General features: G+C 39.1%; 2 protein-coding genes across 3 annotated transcripts in view; both read right to left on the bottom strand.

Moving 5' to 3' along the window:
• TTC39C (tetratricopeptide repeat domain 39C) overlaps positions 1-17774 on the bottom strand; it is a 55344-nt gene extending 37570 nt beyond the window's left edge. The window contains exon 1 of the mRNA XM_077184878.1: positions 17641-17774. Within this exon, the coding sequence (XP_077040993.1) occupies positions 17641-17690 (50 nt within the window). The 5' untranslated portion in view covers positions 17691-17774. The remainder of the gene's footprint in view (positions 1-17640) is intronic.
• Positions 17745-23552, bottom strand: part of LAMA3 (laminin subunit alpha 3) — a 105648-nt gene continuing 99840 nt past the window's right edge. For both annotated transcript variants that reach the window (XM_077184850.1, XM_077184856.1), the window contains exons 69-77: positions 21373-21517; positions 20931-21082; positions 20382-20571; positions 19948-20088; positions 18984-19143; positions 18724-18851; positions 18512-18605; positions 18058-18177; positions 17745-17890 (exon numbers count right to left, since the gene is read on the bottom strand). In XM_077184850.1, coding sequence (XP_077040965.1) covers positions 17745-17890; positions 18058-18177; positions 18512-18605; positions 18724-18851; positions 18984-19143; positions 19948-20088; positions 20382-20571; positions 20931-21082; positions 21373-21517 — 1276 coding nt within the window. The remainder of the gene's footprint in view (positions 17891-18057; positions 18178-18511; positions 18606-18723; positions 18852-18983; positions 19144-19947; positions 20089-20381; positions 20572-20930; positions 21083-21372; positions 21518-23552) is intronic.

Genomic DNA, 23552 nt, shown 5'->3' with positions numbered 1-23552 from the left:
CCACACAGACCAAGATGGCTGCTACCCATCCTCCTGCCCTCCACAATCCTGTGGCTTCTTGCAAAATCCACTGTGGTTTTTAATGGATGGGTTGTAGCAGCTGGGGCAGCAGCCAGCCCTAGAGTGTGAAGAAGAGAAGTCCAAAGTCCTCCTCTGACAAATAACGTGGCTTTCCATTTCCAGAGAATTGATTTTTCTTTTTTATTTTATTAGTGGTTTTATTCAGTGACTGCAGTCACTAGAACAGAGAGTAAACGTTTCTCTTTCATACAATGGTGACTTTGTGACCTCTCCAGTGCAAGTCTGGGAAACAAAGGTTTCTAGGAATTTGCTCCCTGTCTCTTGACACATACCTTCATGATTAGCAATGTGAACTTACGTGTCATGCTGACAGCAAAAATCAGCATTTGTGAGTTTGGTTCAGATATAAGCTAGTCTGGCAGGAATTTCCAAGCACAGGATGGGTGAGAAAGTACACTTGTGTAAATATATCCATTCCAACCCAGAATGGCCAAGTACCTGGACACTGAAAATACACCCATGTTGTTTCCATCCTTCTTTTCAAGAAGAGGCTTTCTTTGCTGTGCTTAAATTTAGGTGCATAGAAGGCTAAACCTGGTCTTGCTTCCTGACAGCTAGAAGAGTGCTGCTCTTGAGAAAAATTTAGGACTCAGCCTTCGCCCACCTCCCCTTGGTAGCATACAAAAGAATGGTACCAAACACTACTTTTAGTAGCAACCCCTTTTCCCTGTCAAGAAAAACGTCTGTCTTCCTGTGAAGCAAGTTGCCATATTTCCGTACATGCCTTGTGGGAATTGCTACCACCCCCTCGGGAAATACTTTGTACCAATAACTTCTTGAAATAACAGTTCTTGGAAGGTGTGGATTGCCTAATGCCAGGAGGCTTCTGCAATCTGTCAGGTGTGAATTGCATCCTTTGGCTGATTGTCAGCCTCTCTGTTAAACACTCCTCTCTGTCCAGCAGGGCTGGACATTCAGGGGGTGTTTAAAGAGGACACATCTTTAGTTACACATCTCCAAAACAGCATGAGCTGCACAGCCTAGAAATCCTAAAGGGCTAAAAAGTCAGCACAGCTTGACTAGGGAACAGCGTGCTCTCCAGTGTGTTTGCAGGTTATTTGTGAAATTTGGACTCCAGAAATGCAAGCAGCCTCAATAAAAGGAAATTTCAGGTTGCAGTTGCATTGCCCTTATTCCTTACTCTCATAGGTTGCAGTGTTTCAAGACACTGCATTCCAAATGAAAACAATTACTCCTGCAATATTATCTGCCAAGCAGGATTCATGGGCAGGGGTTCATGGTGGAGCAGTTTATTATATCCTTCCCCTTTGTCAGATGTAATCAATCAAGAGGCAATGAATCTTCTTGTGGATTCCCTGAAAACTTGTCATAGGCTAACTTCTACCTCCAAGTACTATTTCTGAGGAGCAGCAAAGAGCCAAGTCCTTTGTGCAACACCTACTCCATTTCTCCAATGCTACACTCTTATTTCCTTGCCCCTCTGTTTGAGTAATAGCGTGGCAGGGCTGTGTGCTTCCTGCAGGTTTGGGTCCCATGCACAAGAAGCTAGAATTCTTCTGAGATCTTCTTTCTAGTACCCAGTGGCTCCAGACCTTGCTGAGGGCTGGCACTAATAATTTCTCTTCCGTCACAAATGCTTTTATAACCACCCGGTGACTAGCTATTAATTTTCAAACTCAAGATGTGAATAGCTGAATCAACAGAAACACAGTTATAAGTGTACAGAAAAAAAACCTGGCAGAATGAAACTGCCCTTTAGCTGTTCAAGTAGACAAGTAACATGTGGAACACACTTTCCTTAATGAAGAAGTTGACACGTGCAGTTTGACTTCATCAGCTGAGCAGCAGCAGTTTTATAGTGCCCATGTTGTTGTGATCTGCACTGTAACTTTGTTTTCCTGCCGAATTGGATTGGAAGTCAGCAGAGCTGTAGGTCTCCCTGCTGTGTAACAGCAGATGAGGTCTTGTGATGGGTTACAATTAGTTTGATTCACATGGAGGATGTGATATGACTGATTCATCCTGCTAAAAATGGCCAAGAAAACCACAGTGAACAGACTACATGGATGATTTGTATGTGCCAATCAAAGCTTACATTGACTTTGCAGTCTAACAACACTCTAAGCATCTTTCTTGAGGTTTTTTGTGTTTGTTTGTTTTTTAAATTCCTGGTAGCATGCTATCATCAGCAAAATAGGGCAGTCATCAGCCAACAATTTCAGCAGAGGGGCCAGTCGGTGGCTAGCTTTCCCCTCACCTCACAGCTCCCTGCAGGGCAGTGTTGAATAACCTGTGCTGCTGTGGCCTGTTACCTCTCATGAAAAAAGGTTGAGGCAGCTGATTTGTAATTATTCAAGGACAGTGAAGTTACTGGTGAGCAAGAATTGTACTTTCAATAAATTAACTGGCCTGAAATTTCCAAGACCTTTACTCTAGCTTCCCAGAAGCTGCTAGATAATGGAAGTGGCTACAATATTCACAACCCCTACATAAATGTGGTGGTGTTACAACCCCTTTGCACAACACTGCTGTTGTAGTTCAAGATAGCCTGTACCTTTGAATACTCAACTGCTCTTCCCTTTGACAAGCTTTCCAAGTTACTGCCCTGTCTTTGAGCTTCTGACAGGGAGAAGTCTGGTTAGTCATCACACACTGGTCCCTGAGTAAAAAATATTGATGTTTTTCCTCCACAGTCTAACTGGAATTTAGCCCTACTCATAAGCAACAGAAAACAGCAGAAGTTGAAGTAGTGGGAAAAAAATTATTACAGAAAAGCATATTGATTTATCCAAAGCATCAGAGAGAAAAGAGTTAAAACCAAGGGCAGGCCTGTATTTCTATTTTCTTTAATATCATTTTCATAGTCTGTAATTTAGGTCCCACTTGTCTCAGGGCTGTTTTCCACTATATCTGGATGCAGCAACTTAACCCCTTGTTTCTGTCTCAGAGTGCCCTAAATCTGATTTTGCTGGGTTTCCCTTTACCTATATTGTTTCAAAACTCTACCTTTGTCCTGGAATACCTCAATAAGCCTGTACAATTTGTAGTTTTTAAGATGGCGATGAAATTTCAGCAGTTGATTTAGAATACTTGACAATCAGCATTTAAGTTTGAATCACTGCTCATTTCAGTAGAGAAAAGAAAAATCCTTCAGTATGGAATTAACTTTTTTTTTTTTTTTCAGAAAATGTGACTGTGTATGAATGTAACATGCTGGAAATAATTACTAAAGTCATAAAGACATCTCCCACACTTTTTGAATCTCAGACACAAACCTGGAGGATCTGCTTCTGTAATTTTGAGCTCCTTTTTGAGGATTTGCTGTTCTAGTGCAATATCAGATGCAGTCCCATTGTTGGCTATGAAGGGGTGTTGCAATCCAGAGTACAGCCATCTTCTCCAAACCATCAGAGGGGGCTTATCTGTGTCAGTGACTGCCAGTAATGGCTAGTGAATATATAAATGGGAGGATCTTCCCTTTTTGAATATAGGAAGAAAAAAATAAGTTCACAAGTACATTTCTAAGGAAATGTACTTTTAAAGTGGCTAAAGTCACTTACTCTTGTGCTTTGTGCCTCACACTGTACCTCTGATCTTGAACAATAAAGATGCCTGTCTATTGTGTCTGGTCACTTAAATATTTATGAGTGGTGAGCTCTGCATCGGTTATCATCATGCATTTTCCATACAGCACAGCAACTAAGCAATACTACAAAGCCAAGCTAATCTTCAGAGCTGGCTCTTGACATTTCCTGATTAACATGCACTGTCCTTCTGAGGGCTAAACCCTGCCTGAGGACACACACATGAAACGATTTGTCTGTTCTGTCAATAGACAAGAAATATGCATACGTACCCTGCTGAAACAGAACAGGCTCAATGAGTCTCTTCATCCAAAGTACTCCAGGAGTACTGAAAATTAGTCCTTTGACCCTTTTTTTTTAATTAAAGAGAGTTACTGTAATAACTGTAACTCTGCAATAACTAATTACTGTAATAATAAGAATAACCAATATTTTTTTGCAGTGGACCTTACTTCAGAATCAACTACTCCTTCCTCTCACAAGCTTTCTGTTGTCTCTGCCTTTTTTTTTTTTTTTCAAGAAGCCTTTTGTGTAGGGTGAGCTATCAGATAGAAGGTGACTGATCCTTTAGTCCTGGTCTCTTGAGCAATGATTTGTGACTGCTCTCATTTAGTCTGTAACACAGACTGTGCTGTGTCACTTCTGCACGGAGCAATGACAGAGATGGCTGGGTCAGAGCAGGTAAAGTTCTTGGAAGTTCAAAAAGGAGAATGAAAGATGAGACAGAGCAAGTAAGGGCAATTTTTTTTCATATTTGTTGTATTGGATAATGTTTATTTTTATCCACACATTGGTGCTCTGGACCCAATGTATAATCAGTCATATGTTGGGATAAACTGATGTTCAGTCACACAGAGTTATTTTTACTGAAGCATATAAAGGTGTATAATTTTTGCTATATAAAGAATGCTAAATAACAGAGCTTTTCAGTGTTGGAATTTTTTATCCCAGAATGTGCTAATGGCCAAACATATGCACACAGTTCCGGAGAAAACAAAGGAATACACAAGTATTAAATACTAACAGCTGCTCTGTTCAGGCAGCAGACACATGCTGTCCTGTTTTATAAAAATTAATTGGAAAGACTTCCACTCAAAATAATCATGCCACTTGAATTTTTAAGAGCCAATTCAAAATGTTTTACTTTCAGAGGAATTACTTCCTACAGAGTTCAGATCTACATTTGGTTATAAAAATACCTGCTCTGTATTGCCACACAGCAGGAAATTCAAAGGCCAAAGGGATCACCAGAAATCCACCAGTTCTAGCCCAGTCCTTTCTGGAGAGTCAGAACAAATTCATCTAAATGGCAAAGAAAAATCTTTTTCTGAATGTCGTTGAAATACTTTGAGTACAGAGAGCCTATAGATTATTTCCCTCATGTTCTTGCTCCAGTGTACAAAGAAAACAATTATATGAACCTTTCTTATAGAAGCAAGGGGTTAATGGCAAATTAAAACAGGTGAGCTTAATGGTTTTGTGTATGGAAGGTGAGATAGGATGTCTTGCCCAAATTGGTGCATATAAACATTATTTGTCCCTTGTTTCTACATTATGGGCTCTTGATTGAGGCCCAGTTAGTCTTTCAATTTTTACAACAAATAGCAGCTTTGACCTTTCACAAGCAGGTCATACATTTAAAACCTCTAATCATTTTTGCTGATCTACTTTGGAGGGGCCCTCCAGTTTTCCTGCATTGTTTATTCCTGCATGAAGCCACTTTACAGACCAATTGCATTTGTGAAGGATTTTTTTCTATTTGTTCCTCTATATACATGCACATATATCTAGCTATATTGTCAACAAATCATTTATCCAGATAGTGAGGAAGTTCCTTTGTACTTTCAAGCTTGTGGTGAGAAGCAAGTAATCAGCAAGGCCATAGATAACCTGTGGAAAAGATATCAGCCTCAATAAACACCCTTTGTGTTACTGCTCTCCCCAGTCCTTGTCACTTACAGTAATCAAAACCTCTTGTAAAACATATTTTGAATTGTTTGGAACATAATAAAGATAACATGTTTCTAAGGCATATTTTTCTTTCACAATTTTAGCAGTAAATATTTTCTCACAGGTGTCAAGCAGCTTGATGCCTAATGTGATTTGAAGTGAGACTATTTAAAGAACACTTGTCAGCAACATTTTGTACTTTTCTACTTCCATTTGGGACATTTGGCTTTATATGTGTTCTATAGTTAACATTTCAACAATTTTCACTTTCTTCTTTCTGTAGTCCTTTGCCACAGAAATGGAAAGGCCATTCTGCAGAATTGAGCTGCAGAGGCTTTATTTTTGATGTTAGGCATCACTTTTGTGTTTCAGTTTTGAAATCTACATTTCTTGCCCCTCTTTTTGTTCCTAGACTTAGAGTGGGGAATCTCTTGTTTAAAATTCTAGTGACAAAAATGTCAGCAGACCCCTCTGGTGACAGGTTTCTTCCTGACATGAAACACAAGTTTATGTAGCCAGATTGTCCAGGTAATCATTTAGAGGAGACTAAGACCTAGCTTTACTCTCCTTGCTTTGAAATATCATCACAACTGCAATGCCCAGTAGTTGAGGTAAACAGAAAGGAGGGCATGAGAAACAAAGGCCTGGTGGGTTGTACCCTGATGGTTGGGTACAACCCATGAAGGCAGACGAGAACTCAGCAGGAGGTTATGAAGCAGCCGTGGCAGAGTTGTGAATCTCCCACTCCTGGCATTAGTAAAAACTGCAAACAACGAATTCTTGTGCAGATGTCCCTTTTGGCCTGTTTTCACATTTTCTGTACATTTTTAGATGGGACTACTACTTCATGGTCTAAGAAACCACTGTCTCCTGACAGGCATATGTCAGTCACATATGAAGGAATTTGCTTCACCAGTGCCTTCCAGCAAGCTGCTTAAATTGTCCATGCATTGGTTCTCATATCTGTTGATGGGATTGTAATACCCAATAATTTCATGCATCGACATTAGTGGCTATGCTACATCAAGATGTTTGGTGACCTACAATGGCCTCACACCAAAGCATTTTGACTTTCTGTCACTGGAATAGACTAAGCAGGACATGTTCATTGGAGCAGCTCTGTCAGCAGTGTACATACACACCATACCTATAAAGATGGTGAGCCCCTTCCCTTGCATTTACACCTACTTAGCTACTGATGCCTTTGTCCCAAATTATTTCACTTCCTTATGTTTTGGGAGTTTAATCATGTCTTCTGGAGCACACTGCTCTGTTCTTTACAAAACTCTTCTCTGAGGCTTGCACACATAGAGGTGGCAATTGGCTTTTAAAAGAAACAGTATGATCTGCAGCATATATCAAAAGTCAGAAAAAAACCTAGAAACCATATTGAGAGACAGATGCTACCTCAGATATCAAAGTTTTTATTTCTGGATACTAGCTTTTCATCTGTGAAATGTGTTTTGGTCTGACAACTTTTGCTGCTCACTCAAGAAAATAACTAGCTGTACCATTTAATTTAGAGAATTTAATTTGCAAGAAAAGCCATAGTGTCTATTTGTATAAACCTGAAGTGAAGGACTCATCTTCTTTTAAGGGTGTACTCAGGCAGTATGTTTATTTAGATACATTCAGGTTACAGCATTATCTGGACACAACAGCTAAATAAAGCCACATGCTTAAATAATCTTCATTCTAGTCTTTGCCTTAATTGTGGGTTGTTCTATAATCATGAACATTAATTTAAGTGAATGGGATGCCAGTTTATATGAATGGAGGATTCTTCACATTTTGATGTGTAAAACTGTAAAGCAGACATAAAAAAGTCTGCTTTACAGTTTTACACTGTAAAGTCTCTTGTCATTTGGTGAGATTATTTTCTGTAGCCAGCATTTAAAGAGAATTTAAGAGACTGTGAGCTGTTGCTTGACCAACTAGACTTTGTGCTGACAGTTCTGTAATGAAATGAGCAACCCAGGAATGCATGTGTTACCTCCTGGTACTTAATGAAATAAGCAGCTGAGTTCCTATTCACTACAATAAGTGATTTCTCTTTTTGCTTACCATTAGGTTTTCCATTCTTCCACTTACTTCTGGAAACTCGGCCCATTGATTTGGTATACGTATTCTTCACAAATTAATTTATAATATGTTCCTATTTGGGCACTTGTTAATCAAGGTATGTGAGTTGGGAAACACTCTTGACAATTATAGATTCCTCGAAGTAGTGACTACCAGAATCCGTTCCCACTACAGGAAGTGGCAGCTCTGCAAGCAAAACACTGCATTGCAGATAAAGGGAGACATCAAAGTCAAGATTCTGAGTGTGTGTAATGGTAACCACAGGAGTAATTTACAAATCTTAACTCGCAACAAGATTTTTATTAAAGTAACATTTTAATATCAAATTTAATAACCCTCCTCTTTTTAGAAGTGTATTTGGATTCTGAAAGCACTCCTGCCTTTCTGAAAGCACAGTGCCTTTTAAAACCATACATTGGGTGACTTATCCCATACTGACTCACAGTTAATTGTTCTACAAACACGTTTCATGAGGCTGAGAGCTACGTACAAGGCAAGTACCTTAAACGGAGTTGCAGAATTTTAGCCATTATGAGTAATGCATGGCAATAACCAGGATAATACAGTGTGAAAAGCTGTGCTTTTACTGCAGGCCATTTCTTCAGAGCTCATTTACCAGGCACAGCAAAAGGAGAAACAATCTTCTATTTTTTCAGTACACTTCCCCATTTTTCAGTTCATTAGCATTTTTTCTCAAATGCTATTTTCTACTGCAATTCATCCAGCAAGCATTCCTCTGGTTTCCTTTCCATTCCTTTCATTTTGCACTCACTCCTTTCATTTTGCACTCTTGCACTCACCTATTTTTAGAGGGGTTGTATGTATACAAGCACATATAAATACGCCTTCTATCTCACATCTCTTTACTTTATGTGCCTTTCATTTGGGTTCAACCTACGTTTTCTTCTTAGATTCTCAAGCTTCAAATCATACAAAGCACAGAAAAAAGTAGTTCATCATATGGAGATGCCAGAAGATAACCATGCTATGTCTGGGTGACTCAGTATTGAAAAGGATGAGTGACAAAAGCATTTATAATGTCAAATTTTCCCTGTAATTGGAAGCAGGAGATAATTTCCTGTGGCTTCTTCTTTTCTTCTCTGTGGCCTGCTGACAATACCACACAATTATGTTTTTATAGTTGGGTCATAAGGTGGGCTGAGTATTCCTAAGGACTAAAGTATAATAAAGTGCTGCATCCATCCTCAGGGGTTTCTTGCTTGGAGCCCAGAGCTAGGTTGGCTGCTGCCATGTGCATTTACAGCATATGTTTGAGATGGTATCCTCAAATTTTGTTTGAGGATGACTAACCCTCCTCCACTGATTACAGAAAGATAGCCTAGAGTATACAACCAATTTTTGTCCACCTGAAGCTGTGAGATGAGTAACCACACTGCTCCACAAATGCTATGGGTCTTACTCAAGTCAAGTGGATACTACCAGTGCTACTGGCTAATTTTCTATGCGCCCAAGTCTGTCTAGCCATTCCATTTGCTTAAAATCAAATAGGTCCATGTATTTTGTAACTTTCTCTGGGTTCCCAAATGAAAAATACTGAGTTCACCTATCCTTATTGTAAAAGCCTTAACATTTTTGTCTGGATTTGGTGGTGGAATGTGCTCCTGTAAGCACAGCTATGCATGAAATGCAGATGCATATGACAGTGTTAGAGTGCTTTATGGTGCTAACCAAGGTTGTTTTGTTCATTGCTGTTACAAGGGCATTCACAAAAAACCTCATTGGTGTTGCCCACTGAAACACAGGAGATTCATGTTCTCCATATAGAAGCAAAATTTTGTTTTCCAACAGATCTCTATGCCTTAATAAGTTTCTGAAACTGCAGTTTTGTTTTCAAATTACTACTTGATGCAAACACTTTCTGCAATTTTTGCGAATTTGTTATAGCTGGGATTGCCTACATTTTATTTACACAGAAGTAAATCCAATGGAAACATGGCATATTATACCCAAGAATTCAAACATGCACAGGAATTCCCCAGCAGAGAGAATGGCATAGGCTCTTACCTCAACAAAAGCCTTGATCAGGCAGCTGGGTCATACAATGAGCAAATGCAAAGAGCCACATGGAATAATCACTGTTGTCCAGATTGTGAAGCCATTCCATTGAATCTAATCCCTGCTTGAGGCACAGGGGTCTCTTTGATCACACTCCAGCCCTTTCTTCAACTTCAGCCTGTCCCAGCTGCAGCCCACACTATTACTACACTCCATTTTAGCATATAGATAAATTAAAAGATACGATATCAGAGCCTGAAATGTAGGAATTTGCAATGCAGCCTTTGGTTTTCAAAAAATTAGAAAATTGCTCTGTAAATTACTCTAAAGTGTGTCTCCTAGTTGCAGCACCCAGCAGCTTCTATTTTACCTGTCTAGAAAATTTGACTCTATCACAGGAGAAATGAGGACACCTGTTTGAGGCAACAAAATGCTATCTATGGTTTCATTGCCAGGGGACTCTATAACCAAAAAGACAGGCATAGGATAAATGTATTTACTTGGTAGGATAAGATGTTATAAAATGCCCTTCATGGCCCTGGGGGGGAGGCCTATAGGGCAAATGTAAACTTCTTCCTAGCTGCAGCAAGCAGGGAAGCAGTATTTGCCTTGGGCAACTGCAGAGAGGCAAGAGTCAGCCACACAAAACATCAGCAGTCAGAAGTGACTCTCTAGAGCTCAGTTTCCTCAGATCTAAGAGGAGAAACTAGGAATGAAATCTGCTTATAGTCTCAGCAACGCTGGGATGTAAGCACGGATGTTTTGATTTGGGTCACCGCATCATGTCTTATGCAGAAAGCCGTTTCTACTGGAAATTGATAGATCAGAGGAAGTTCATCCTATTCAAAGTTACATTGAAGGGTTTAAGCTCAGCTGCACGACTGTCTTCACAAATAAAAAGGAGGCCAGCACTCAGTGCCTCTCAGAGATGCACACGTGAGAGGGCCCTCTGAGGGAACAGAAGAATAGGCAGGAAGGGGTGTGCAAAGCTATCTTAAGACTAATTGCTGTTTGCAGCTGCAGATAGACACGTGCTTAATTATCTGCTATATGCATGCAAATTTGGTTGCTGTTACTATCCTCCAGATGTTCCCTTCCATTATACTGAGTACAACAAACAAAAGAAAAAGGGTCAGAGAGCAAAATAAAAAGGGCCAGGAGTGGCAGCTTCGTGATGTTTTCCCTCCTGGCATATACTTGGCCTGGCTGACCATTTTCCTGAGCTCCCCATTGCAGACAGAGATTTGTAAGCTCACAGACTGAGCATCTGGTCAGGAAAGAGGGGAAGCCTGAGAAAAACCTCTCCCCTCAGCCCTAGGGAAGGGGTGCAGGCAGCCACTCAGCCCCACAGCCCTCCCCTGGGCTGAGAAGAGGTTGGGACACCCTGGATGCCACACAGGAGCAGCCCAGAAGGGCAGTAAGTATGGAGTCTGGGGTTCAAGGGGTCAGGGCCTGTGTTCCTTGTTGTAACCACATAAATTGTCCACACTAAACCACAATAAAATTGTCCAGTCAAATTAACAACAGTTTCTAACAGCTTCTCTGCTGTAGACACTTCCCTTGGCAGGGGTTAGTACTCTCTGAGCAAGGCTTGCTTTTTCCTGCATTACTTTTCTTCATCAACTATAAGATCTTTCTATCCATCCTCTAGGCTTGTATCTTGTTTTTAAGCATTTTTTTTGCACTGATAAAAAAACCCTATTTTTTTCAGAGAAAGAGAGCTGTAACATTCTTGGTTTTAACTCTTTGCAGCAAAGTCCTTTTTATAAGGTCTCTGAGTTGTGTCCCCAACATTTAGAACACACAAAGCTACACAAACACAACTAGACCCTCTTCTTCTATCTGCCTAAATCCAGGAACAATAATGTTGATTTATTCTGCTCAGGCACCTGGCCTTTATTCTGTTTGATGGCATGCAGTGTCTCTTTGAAAAATTTAACCTTTTAATTCCATTTTAATTAAATAACGGTAATGACCAGTAGTGGTTTCGTGGTGTCTGTTTCAAATTAAATTTGTGCTGAGCATATATGTCATGTTGATTCGTTTCATCTTTTATGATAAATGCAATATACATAGATTCAGGGATCAAATGTCCTCTTAAGTGGCTCTGCTTTGGGAACATTACCTTCCTTTACCATGCCAATATCAAGTTACAAGAGCCTGACTAAATACAACGATCAGTCTGAAATTTGGTACTATTCTTATGCATGCAGGAATAATGAAATTGCTGGAGGAGTTTTCTTTCCTTTTGGCCTGGTAAAGGCATAGTAGGATGACTGCAGCTACTTTTGATTTTGAGCAGCATAGGAAACAGCTGAGCCACAGTGGGGTCTTTGGCATCCAGGTTGAATGGCTCACAGCAGGCATTCTGAGACCTCCCAGCATTGCCTTCACCACTGACACTCCTCAGGGGGCATGGTTTATCTGCCTGGTGTCCTTGCTGCCACTCTTCTTGCTGATGCAAATACCCTTTGCGTTTGTGTAAAGTTTCCATTTATGTATATTTGCATTAGATGGATTATCTTAGGTTTTATGGAGACCGTGTCCTGCCCTTTATTACATAACAAACAGATTTAATCTGCAGTAACAATTCTCTATAAACCTTGGCAATATTTTAGAATACATATTTTTATGACCAGTAGGTAAGATTTACTGCATGTTTTAATAAGGTGTATGAACCAAAGTCCTGTGAACTGGTTCAATCTTTCCACTAAGCCCCTGAACTTTGGATTATGCCTATGTGTTTCCCTGGAGAATGGCTCAGAGTGTTTTTAGCTTCTTTACTGCTTAGGTTAATGGCCCTGGGGACATGTCATTACCTTTGATTTAAATGTGTGCAGAAAAGGGAAAGTTAGGACTTTATTACTGATCTGACACCTTGTTCTCAGGTAAATTTTATTAGCTGAAGCCCTTGACCTCACTGCAGGAGTCAGTGCCTGGGCATATTACTGGTTCTCTAGGTTTGTAGTATTAGGACAGCAATTCTGATCAGAAAGAAATCAGGATCTAGAATTAAGATTTATGGTAGGTGCTGTTGCCCAACTATACAACTCCTCTATTAAGTAACAGCTCATGCTGATAGATTTTGGCTTATTATACTAATAATTAACCTTCTTAATTAAAACTGTGTCAGCAAGAGCTGGCTGGCCACAAAATCATTTATTTCTCTATCCTTTAAAATGTTTTTTTTTGTTATGTCTTCAGGCATCAAAAAATGATCTGAACAATTCTTTCTGGATTGAAACTCTAATAGTTCTTTTCCATATTGCCTCAGTTTTGGCTAGGACAAAGTTAATTTTTAGCAGTAGCTGAGGGAGCATGGCTCAAGGGGCATGGCAGGAAGTTATTCCATACCACCTCAGGTCATTGCCAGGAGCAGGGGTAAGGGACTCTGGCTTCTGTGGGAGAGGACAGGGCTTCTGGTTAAAAAAACCATGGCAGCATTGTCTGCCATGGTTCATTGTCTTAGGGGTCTCTGGTGAGTATCTTTGTACATGGATTACCCTCTCTTTGAATTATTTGAATAATACTGTCATTATTCATATTGTTGCTATTACTGTTCATTTACTTATCTCGTTGTTTCCAGTATATTGTTCTTTTCTCAACCTGTGATCTTCACCTTTTGTGCCCTAATTCTCAATTTCCTCTGCCGGACCAGGAAGGGGCAGGGGAAAGGAGGAGTGGGCAAGTGTCAGTGTGGTTTGGGAGAGTCTCAGTAGGTGCACTGAACTGTGAAGCACCATTCCTAAACCATGATACATTTTATTTTATAAATTACTGACACAACTATAAATGTAATTATTCATTCTTACCAGTGCATAGTCATCCTGTGACAGAGCTCTTAGACACAGGCTCCCACACAATGAAGAAATCTCTTGTCCCAATTTAAATACAACTGAACAGAGACAAAAGGTCATGATGCCAACTAGCTTTCTTTTTATTGTGTGTCACAATGCAGCAGTGTTTCATCTTTCTCAACGAGTGAATGATACCTTAACAAAGAAACTGTTTCTCATGGAACATTTCACATGTGCTTCACATTTGGAACAACCTGTAGGAAACATAATAACTGGCTGAAGTGTAAAGTAATGGTAGGAGTGTGTTTAAAAAAGATCTTATGCTGTCAGCTGCAAAGCAGGATACACAGTACAATATGACCAACAGGTCACAGTTTGGTTTTATTGCTACAGAGGATCCCCTAAACTGACAGAACATAAAAACTCATTGGTTATTTTGCTTGCAATTCTTTATACTCAGAGGGTGCTTCACTGCAGCTCAGGCAATGATCAGCCTCTTGCAATTTTAAGATGTCTGGGCCAGCTGCACAAAGGATGTTTATGTTTCTGCCTTGCAGCCATAATGTCTCCAGTGAAGCTATCATATTGTATTATAGCACCATCCCCTTTAACATCCCTTTTGCCAGGGATGTCCATTTAATGTATTTTTAGAAAATGCAGACAGATTTACAGAAGGTTGTGTCCTAAGCTTCCTTACATCATTAGAGAAAGATGCAGGAGGTTTTTGGTTTTTTTAAATGAGGAAACCACAAAGAGAATGGTAATAGGCAAAAAGCATGGGAAGAGTCCATTACAAAACCATAACACATTTATAAGTGTTTTCACTACGACTGCATTTTCAAGGCTATTTTATGAAGGGCAGAAAGGAAGGAGAAGGGAGAAAATACCCCAAATAATAATAATAAAAAAAATATATGAAAAATATCCATGGAGAACTTATAAAGAGGCAAAGAGGATGGAAAGCTAAAATGAATTGGCTCACAGGTGACTCAAAGAAGTGGTTACAAAACCACAGAAATTTCGCTTGCACAATTCATCTTGCTGGTGACAGTGTGAAAAGTCAATGGCTCTGTGTTTTAAATGAAAGCTCCACAGAAACAAAAGCACAAAACCTTAGCTCAGGTACAGAAAGAATGCTAAAAGTTTTAGTTGGAAGCTTTTGTTATTAGAAGCTTAAGTCACAGTAATTTATAAGCAGTGAAAAGGCAGTATGTTTTCCTTTTTTATATATATACCAGCTTTTTTTTCTACAATGAATGTGTATTTCCTTCTACAGTGCCCTGTGATCTATTTTGTTTTATTTGCTCTCAGTTCTCAGTGTTAGGCTTTCTGTCTTTCAGCTGCCAATAATCTAGCTGTAGTTACAATAAATGGAAACTCACAGACCTTGGTGTCATCCACCTCAGATAACATGATCCTATTAAATCTAATCCAAATTAACTGGATGAGAATCCTTTGCCCTTGATACTTATATGGACAAGAGAGAGATTTGATGCTAACAATACCAATGTGGTTTAGTGTAGAGTGGAAATCTGCTCTCCTTCTCTAATTGATTTGGGATTCAGAAGAACTCTAACACACTGTTAAAGAGTGCGTGCTTTTTAGCCATGTGGTCTCAGTGTACTGAGCATGGTATTTGATTAGCAAAATGACTATAGAATAAAATACAGGGAAAGCCTCTGCTGTATATTTTATTCTAACATGGGAATTGCTAGTTTTGGGGGCACATCTGAAATGCTACAGCCAAAACAGGCAAATAATTCATGCAAGTTATTGTGAAATGGCAACACTGATGATGATGCAAGTCTTGGAACTACTACTCCTAACAATTAAAAAACCCCATAACACCAATTTCTTTAATAATAAAAATTCTTCATCAATTGAAACATAACAACTTCTTTTCTCATGTTAAAATCATCAACTGGACTTGATGATCCTTGAGGGTTCCTTCCAACTCAAAATATTCTGTGAAAAAGCTTTTTACTAAATGTTCCTCAGCCTGATATAGATTTACCTCTGAAAGTACAGAACCTGAAATTCTAGTTGGCTTTTATTCATTGTCCCAACAATGTATGACAGCCTGACTCTGTGGAAGCAATATAACTGAAAAAATTGTGGGGAAAAAAACCAACCAAACAACCACAAAGAACCTTAAAACCAAAGAGACTTTTCTATTTTTTTTTTTTTCTGTGCAAAAGTAGTATTGTATTTGAATTAATACTTCCTGATCAATATATCTTATATATACTCAAGTCTTTATACATTTTTCATTTCTTTTTGTCAGCATAAGAACTACTTCTGATAAAATCAAATCAAATGGAGGCGAATTGAAATCCAGGACTGGCTCCAGGTTGTGAAGCAAAAATCTCTGCCATGCCTTTTGTCTTTGTTTTACTGAGGGCAGCAAGAGAAGAATGAAAAGGCTTTTTTTTTTATGGTTTGGGAAAATCTGCCTCATAGAGCTGTCTGATGAGTATGAGATAGGGAAGGTCACTAGAGAATTGCATGATAAAATTTAATTGTTCCTCCTTTCTCCTTCTGGAAACTTTTAGTGTCAATTAAGCCAGTAAATGAATTGAGTATTTTCACAGTTTTGGTCAACCGAGTATTTCAGCAGTATTTGAGCTTTTATAAATAGAAAGGATTCAGCTGTTGCTAGCACAAGAGATTACTTCTGAACCCATCACCTCCAGCCTGATGGGTGCTGCAGTCTCACGTGGCAGGTTGATGTACAGGAGAATATGTATAATATGAGGAGAGGGCTCTGCCATTACATGTCAATCCCTCTGAGCCCTCAGCCCCAGCATGCATCCCATTCCCACCCAAACTGGCTTTACACTTCAGAAACCTCTGCATGGACACAGATTTCCCAGTGAAAGAGTTGACATAAAAGAGAAAGCAACACAAGATTTGGTGTGAACAGCTTTTTGACACTTTTGCTACCCTGCAAAGCTGCAAAGGGATTAATGACCAAAGCCATAAGGACTATTGATCTGGCATCTGCTTCTATTAGTCCAGCTTGCACCTCATTTCAAACATACTGAAGACATGCTGCTGTACATTGAGAAGAAGGCAGTGGAAAACAGGAGCATTAGGAGCGAAGGAGAATTTGTCTGCATGCATTCCTACATCGAGGACCAGTCTTAGAAAATGCTTTCATTTTTTAAATTTTTTCATTTTGCAAAAGAGGGTTGGCACCAGGGATTGGGGATAAAAAAACCATTATCAAAATGCCGGTTCTGAATGACAGTGGAAAAAGAAGCCATGTCAAGTCTATGCAGTCCAGCCCTCTTCTCAGAAGAATAAAGCAAAGTGGGTTCCCTGCCTTCCACTGTGGGTCACAATCAAGTACAAAACAAAGATTTGAATGTTGAAGAAAACAGTTTTGCTGGGTTAGTCCTATAATTTGTGCTACATAATTGTAGCAAATGCAGCTGCTATTCTCAATAGAACTTTTCTTCATTTCATTAGGAAAAAAATTGCCTATGGAAGAGACTCTCTGTCTCTGAAGACTGCAAAGAAATGACCCTCTTTTTGAGATTTTTAGATAATCAAATTGTGATGAGCAGAGATGGAGAGATGATGGATGGATACCTGCTTATTCAGGCAAATCAGTATCTTAAACCTACAGAAATATTTGCACAAAGGAAGCAGGATTAAGCAGCTTCTAAAAAGTATATTAAAAACCCATCAGGTTAAAACAACCAAACAAGAAAAAAGGGTTTTAGGAACATACTGCATTTATTTGGTCCCACAATTCCTAACCTTGTAACAAACCCCCAGAGTTTCACTCCTTAAAGTGCTTCAAACTCCATTTATATTATTATTATTACTTTGAACATCAATGTACATTTCTGTATAAGCAACAATCCAAAGAGATTTATATTTTTATAAAATTCTTTATATTAATGGATCAAATTTGCTCTCAAGATGGCCAACATTAAGGAAAATTTCCAAAATATGGACACTGGAGTTGCTCAAGTCTCTGCCGTTGTGGATGAGAGCAGAATTTGGCCCAGCAGGGTATATGCAATTACATTTTCTGCATATATCTCCAAAGGCACAACGGATTACCTCAGAAATCAATAACATTTAAAAGGGAGTTTGTCAAAGCAAATACATTTTGTTTGCTTTGGCACAGTCCACATCCAGAGGATGCATTTGCTCACCGGCTGTTCAGAAGGAGCAGCCTGATGCTGGTCACCAAAGGGGAATCCATGCAGCTCTTCAGCAGACACAGCCCAATGTGTCCACAATGACTGTAACAGCAGAGTTACTTCTCTGGGCACCCGTGCAAATTCACTGTACCATGAACCTCTGAAATCCTCCTGGTGGAAACATGTTTGTCATTGATGGTAATATTTCGAAGACAGCCAAAAAATGGGTCTTCGACTGGAAGCCATGGGGTGTCCAAATTTGCTACAAAACCAAGGTGGAGAGACCAAGTTAGTAAGTATTATTTTAAGGAACATTAATTATGGCAGGGTTTTCAAAAGAGGGGAAATTATATAGGAGAACATGAATGGATGGGACCTTTGTTTTGGAAAGGAAAAAACATGAAAAAAAATAAGAAGCAATAAAATTACCTGGAATTCTGCCAAAGTAGAGTGGCTGATACACACGTCTAGGAGGAGAGGGTTGAAGTACAGTGGTATAGTTACTCTGTGTTCCCACCTCTAGCTGCACTGTGCTCTCCTTCTGAGAGACTGCAAAGAAGCAGAAAAATGAGAACTCTTTCTTCAACCCTATTAAAGAATCAGCTAGATATGGCACTATTTTTAAATTGCATCTTTCTTGAAATTCAAGGCACAGAAAAAACAATTTTTTTTTATTCAGGGTCAGACTGAAACCTAGGTCATCTGGGGCTTAACAGAGCCTACCAAAAAAATCTTATGTAAAGTCTTTAATTAACACAAGACACAATACAAGAGTATTCTCAGACTAAACAGAAGTGAAATGATTAATGAAAAATTTGGAGCTGCAGTGCTCTGTGCCCACCATCCCTTCAAAGCTTCAGAAGAAATGGTATGTATAATGTACCTGCAATGGTATGCCACTGTCCATCAGACAGAGGTTTCTTAGGTGTGACTGATGCCTGGAATTCTCCAGCATCACTATTTCCAGCAGCAATCACCTGTAGAGAAATTACCTGTAAAGTTACTGTGACAAAGAACAGGAGCAACACGGGGAGGTCAGAATTCCCCCTGCTGAATGAGGGCAATACAGCTGGAATGGACACAGTCTGTACCCACCTTCCCTCCCTTCATGTAAACAGTCAAGTAGTTGTCTTGCTTGCTTCCAGCATGGAGGAGTACACCTGTGGAACTCCTTGGTCGAATAGTAAATACAATCCTGAAATCCAAATCCATCAGCAAATTACCTGTGGAGAATTAAACAGTGGGGAGAGGTATGATCATAGATGGAGATAATTGGAAAACCACGTAAAAACAAGTAACCCGTACACCTCTGTGCTTCACACAATTCCATATACCATAATCCCCACATAGCTTACCAATGGTGATATATCCTCCTTCATTAAAGAAGTAAATCCCTGTGTCCATGAAAACATCCAGACATGGAAGTACGCCATGTTTTTGTTGAGGTGCATTCATGGCTTTTCCATTAATCTTAAAATTCCTCAGGCAACCCTTGAAACTCTTCATAGGCATATTCTGAAAGCATATTTGAAAACATGAATACTGAAGTATTATGGCTTTTTTTTAGCAATAATACTAAACATAGGTTGTTTTGGACTGTTGGACTATTAGAAAGCCAACTGGCACTAAAGGCACCTAGCACCCATCTTTGATGCAGTGAAAAGGCATTCCAAAGTTCTAAAAAAGTGCTTGAAACCCAGTAAGAGTTGATTTTCAATTAACATGACTCCTGCTTGTAAAACAGATACTTCCCAATGATGTGTCAAAAAGACAATGCAAGAGGAATTGTGAAATCCCTGAAGCAGCCCTTCCCTTCCTAAGACTGTTTATTTAATTCTGATTTTATAAAATACCCTGGCTCATTGACTGTCCTCTTTTTTAAACAGAAACCACATGTATTTCAGATTCAAATCCAGTTCTACATCCATAATTCGTTAATGAGAATAATTCTTTTGTTTTTCTACTGATTATTGCTTAGTCCACTGAGGTAAATGTTCTGCAGAAAGATGGTATTCCTGGAATTAAAAATGTGACTTTGGTCTTCTCTACTTTTAAGGAATAAAAATGAAAAGAGTACATGTTTGTCATCAGTGTCTCAGCAACATATTGAAAATACAGGTCCAGGTGAAGGCTGTGTGAACAGGTGAGGAAAAAGATCTGCAATGAGCCACTGCAAATACCAGCCACAGATGGTGCTCATGTGGTCCTTGGAAACCCTCCCCAAAGCTTTTCAGCATGGAAATCCTGCGTATTAAAGACTTTCCCATATAATTTATGCAGCATGGGGTGTGTGTGTGGGTGGATTTGTCAATTATTTACCTGTCTCTTCAGTGGTGGCAGCCCTCCCACGTAGACTGGTGGCTTAATGCTGATGGCAGCATTTGTTGCCAGTTTTCTGTGCTGGGCCCTTAGACCATCAACGACAAGGCGGGCGTTCTTCCCATCTGTGCTGAAGACCACCTTTCCAGGAGGCAAGGATAACAGAATAAAAAACCCAAAAGCCAACAAAAGCCACTGCAGATTTTCTTTGTCTTTAAATTAAATACCATGCTGTTGAAATATTTAAACTGAAAGTAACATCCTGGGACCATCAGTCTCAATAAGGTCTCTCAGAGACCTGTCAACCACACGAACTTTCAGGCATAGGAATTAATTTCCAATGACCAAAACTGAGTTTCTATTCTCTTAAAAATGCATTAGGCTGTGCTTGCTGAATGCTAGTTATGCTAACACTGTGGTTCCATGCTACTTACAGTGTGCCATTGCCCATCATTGTATTTAATACTGCTTCTGACTTTGATTTGTTTTTCTCCAGAGCCAAGTGAGAAGACAAAACGTCCTTTTGAAATGTGGAGAGCCATATAAGTGTCCTCAGAGCTTCCCTCCATGAAAACTATTAATCCTCTTGATGATCGAGTCCGTACATCTACAGAGAAATGTAACCTGTAGTGGAAAGTAAACATATTCCAGTATAGGTCTGTTTTGTTGGTTGTTTTATCTTTTCTGTTCTCCAGTGAAACTCCATTTGTGAAATGCAGAATAGAATTTGGGTGGAATCATGGCATTATACACTGCATTTCTGCATGTGAATGAAACTTGACAAATTCAGGCTTACATCCCATTCAATCTGCTCAGTTTAGATAAATGTTTGCACAGGAAAAAAAAAGCCTGAGCTTTTTCAACCACCTTTCATTATGGCCCAAGATATAAACAAGCAGAAAATCCTTATAACCAGCACCCTAAGAGTCAAGCAGCTTCAACAATTCAAGTACTAGGAGGAGAACGGAGAATGTTTTTATTACCTGTCTGTGGATAACAATGGAGAAAACATGTAGGATATAAAACTGTTTGGGATGCTTCCAAGGAGATAAACTTCACTGCTGTCATGTAATGGAGCTGGTATAGGGTGGTTTTGCACATTAGCAGCTTTCAAATAATCAAGGTATTTTTCATTCTGTGCACATAAGATAGAATTGAAGCATTTATTATACGTGCAATAAATAGAAACATTTTAATCAACACATTTAAGAGCTCCCAGCCAAGGCAGTCAACAGCCTTCCCTAAAAGACAGAAAAGCTGTTGTCATTCTAGACAGGTGCAGGTTTAGCACGAAACTGCAACACGGTTAGAACTTCCTTCACATGTGAGATGGAAGGAAAGAAAGAACATCTGAACCTCAGTTCCAGAAATGATGGAAAGCCTGGGCATCAAATGGAGCAAAGATGACAGTAACAATAAGCATACCTTGAGCATCTTAAGCCTGAGAGGATTTTTAAATTCCTGCAGCAGCATTGGTTCAAGGTTTTCATATTCCTGGCAAGCTCCAAGGGATACACCAGTCTTCCCAGTATTTTTGACAAGATTTTGAACCTCAGGGAGCTGACCTACCCTGTGATGATGAAAGCAGTAAGTGCTGTGACTCAGCATTCCTTTTCTTTAGTGTAATCAACAATGAACACATTGTAAAAATGTGTTCTGCACGAAATATATTTCCCAGTGACATGATAGTAAAGTACCAATTTTTAGTTTTCAACGAAAAATGTAAATTCAATGTTGTAGATTATATTTTCCCTGGCTCTGCTCATTTCTTTTTGGCTATAGAAAAACTCTGATTTCTGTTCTCATCTTTTCGAAACAAAGTAATTTTTGCTAGAAACCATTTAAAAAACACAAACATATGTGGTCCTTGAAAACAGAGAAAAAAATGACAGCAGCCTTGATTAAGATTTCTGAATCTATAAAGACTATAAAACTTTGATTGTTAATTATACATAAACAGTTTCAAATCAAGAAAATGTAACATCAGGTTCTGCTTCACTCTCTCCTTAAATAAGATGTTCTGATGAGTTTTGTCAAGGGACAAAGCCTGTCACAACTTCACATGTACCTCTAGTATTATAACGAAATTATCAGGAAGACTGTCAAAGCAAATTTACCCTGTGTATAAAGAATAATATTAAGCAATACTATAATTTTCTAAGTCGTACAAAACATCTCTAATCAGTAAATTACAAAAAACTTTACAGCTACAAAAAAGCTACAAAGCTCCTTGCTTGTGGTTTTCTATGAGAAGAGTGGTAGATCTGTGAATGGAACCTGAACTTCTTGAATGTTGGTCATTCTCCATTCACTCCATCAGACCAGCTACAATATTTATTCTTCATCTATTTTGGCACAAAAACTTTCCCAATTTGTTTTCTGTTGGGATGTTTAATATATAGGTTACTTCTGATGCCTTTTCCTGGTCTTAAAAAATTGAGAGCCAGACAAGGTTAAAGGATAAGGGGTTTTTACCTTGGTATTTTAATAAGGATCCTTATGGTGCACCACTTCACCAAGGTGGAACCGCAATGCACACACATGATAAAATCACATATACAATTCACAGACCTTACAAATTGGGATATCTAACAAGGATGCCCCAATGGAAGGCTAGGATGAATAGTGTGATATTCCCTCATCCAAGGAATTCGCCCTGGATGGGCAGAATCTTAGTTTAGAGGATATGTTCTAGAGGGGGCCTTGGTTTCTCAAGGCAGCATAGGGCTTTCCAGCCTCCTACTATGAGTCATTTAGTATGTCTGGTTTTCTGGCTTAACAGACTTCTAGGGCTATGCTGAGTTACTAGAATTAAGGAATTACAAGTATGCATGCAAGGAGTACTGAGGATACATAAAAGGTATATAAAAGAAAAGGCAAAAAACCATCTTGGCATCACATGAATGCCTTGTAGTGCTTTAAATTAAGACATCATTTGAGCAGCCTGGTTTAGTGGAAGGTATCCCTGCCCATTGCAGGGGGCTAAAACTAGAGGATCTCTAAAGCTGCCTTCCAGCCCTTCCCATTCTGTGGTGGTATGACAATTGAATCAAAATACACTACTTTTGAAAACTCTACACATGTATAAACACTCATCAAAACTTAACTAACACAAAGTCCCACTGGGACATGACTTATGGCTCATGTAATGCTTGTCTTCTAGAAACATTTTTATGCATATTTTTACTCCTAAATTTTGCCTGTAAGGTATCTCTAATAATCAGACAAATACGTGAAAAAACGAGACAGCCTAAATAAGGCAGATGATTTCTACACATATGGTGTCACTTGTTTGTGTAACTGGTTTGATTCTGTCAGTAGCTTTGCTCCTTTCACCACCTGGTTCCCTAGGGAGCTATAACAAGACAATTTAGCAAATCTTTTTGGGTGACTTGTTGGGACATATCCAATTCACTCTGCAGAGTCCATTCTTTGCCTAACAGACTGCTAAACAGGTATGATTGAGACTAAAATTCCTTTACATCTTTGATTATAAGTGGATCCCATGTATAATATACCTGAATTAAAGTATTTGAGGGCAGCAAAGTTATGCATTCATGAAGGCTTCACACACATAGAATAAAAGCATTTTAGCAAAATGTAAT

This window comes from Agelaius phoeniceus, chromosome 1 (assembly GCF_051311805.1).
Source record: "Agelaius phoeniceus isolate bAgePho1 chromosome 1, bAgePho1.hap1, whole genome shotgun sequence".
NCBI lineage: Eukaryota > Metazoa > Chordata > Aves > Passeriformes > Icteridae > Agelaius > Agelaius phoeniceus.
Note: the sequence above shows the minus strand (reverse complement) of the source record. Positions and strands in the feature narration are given on the sequence as shown.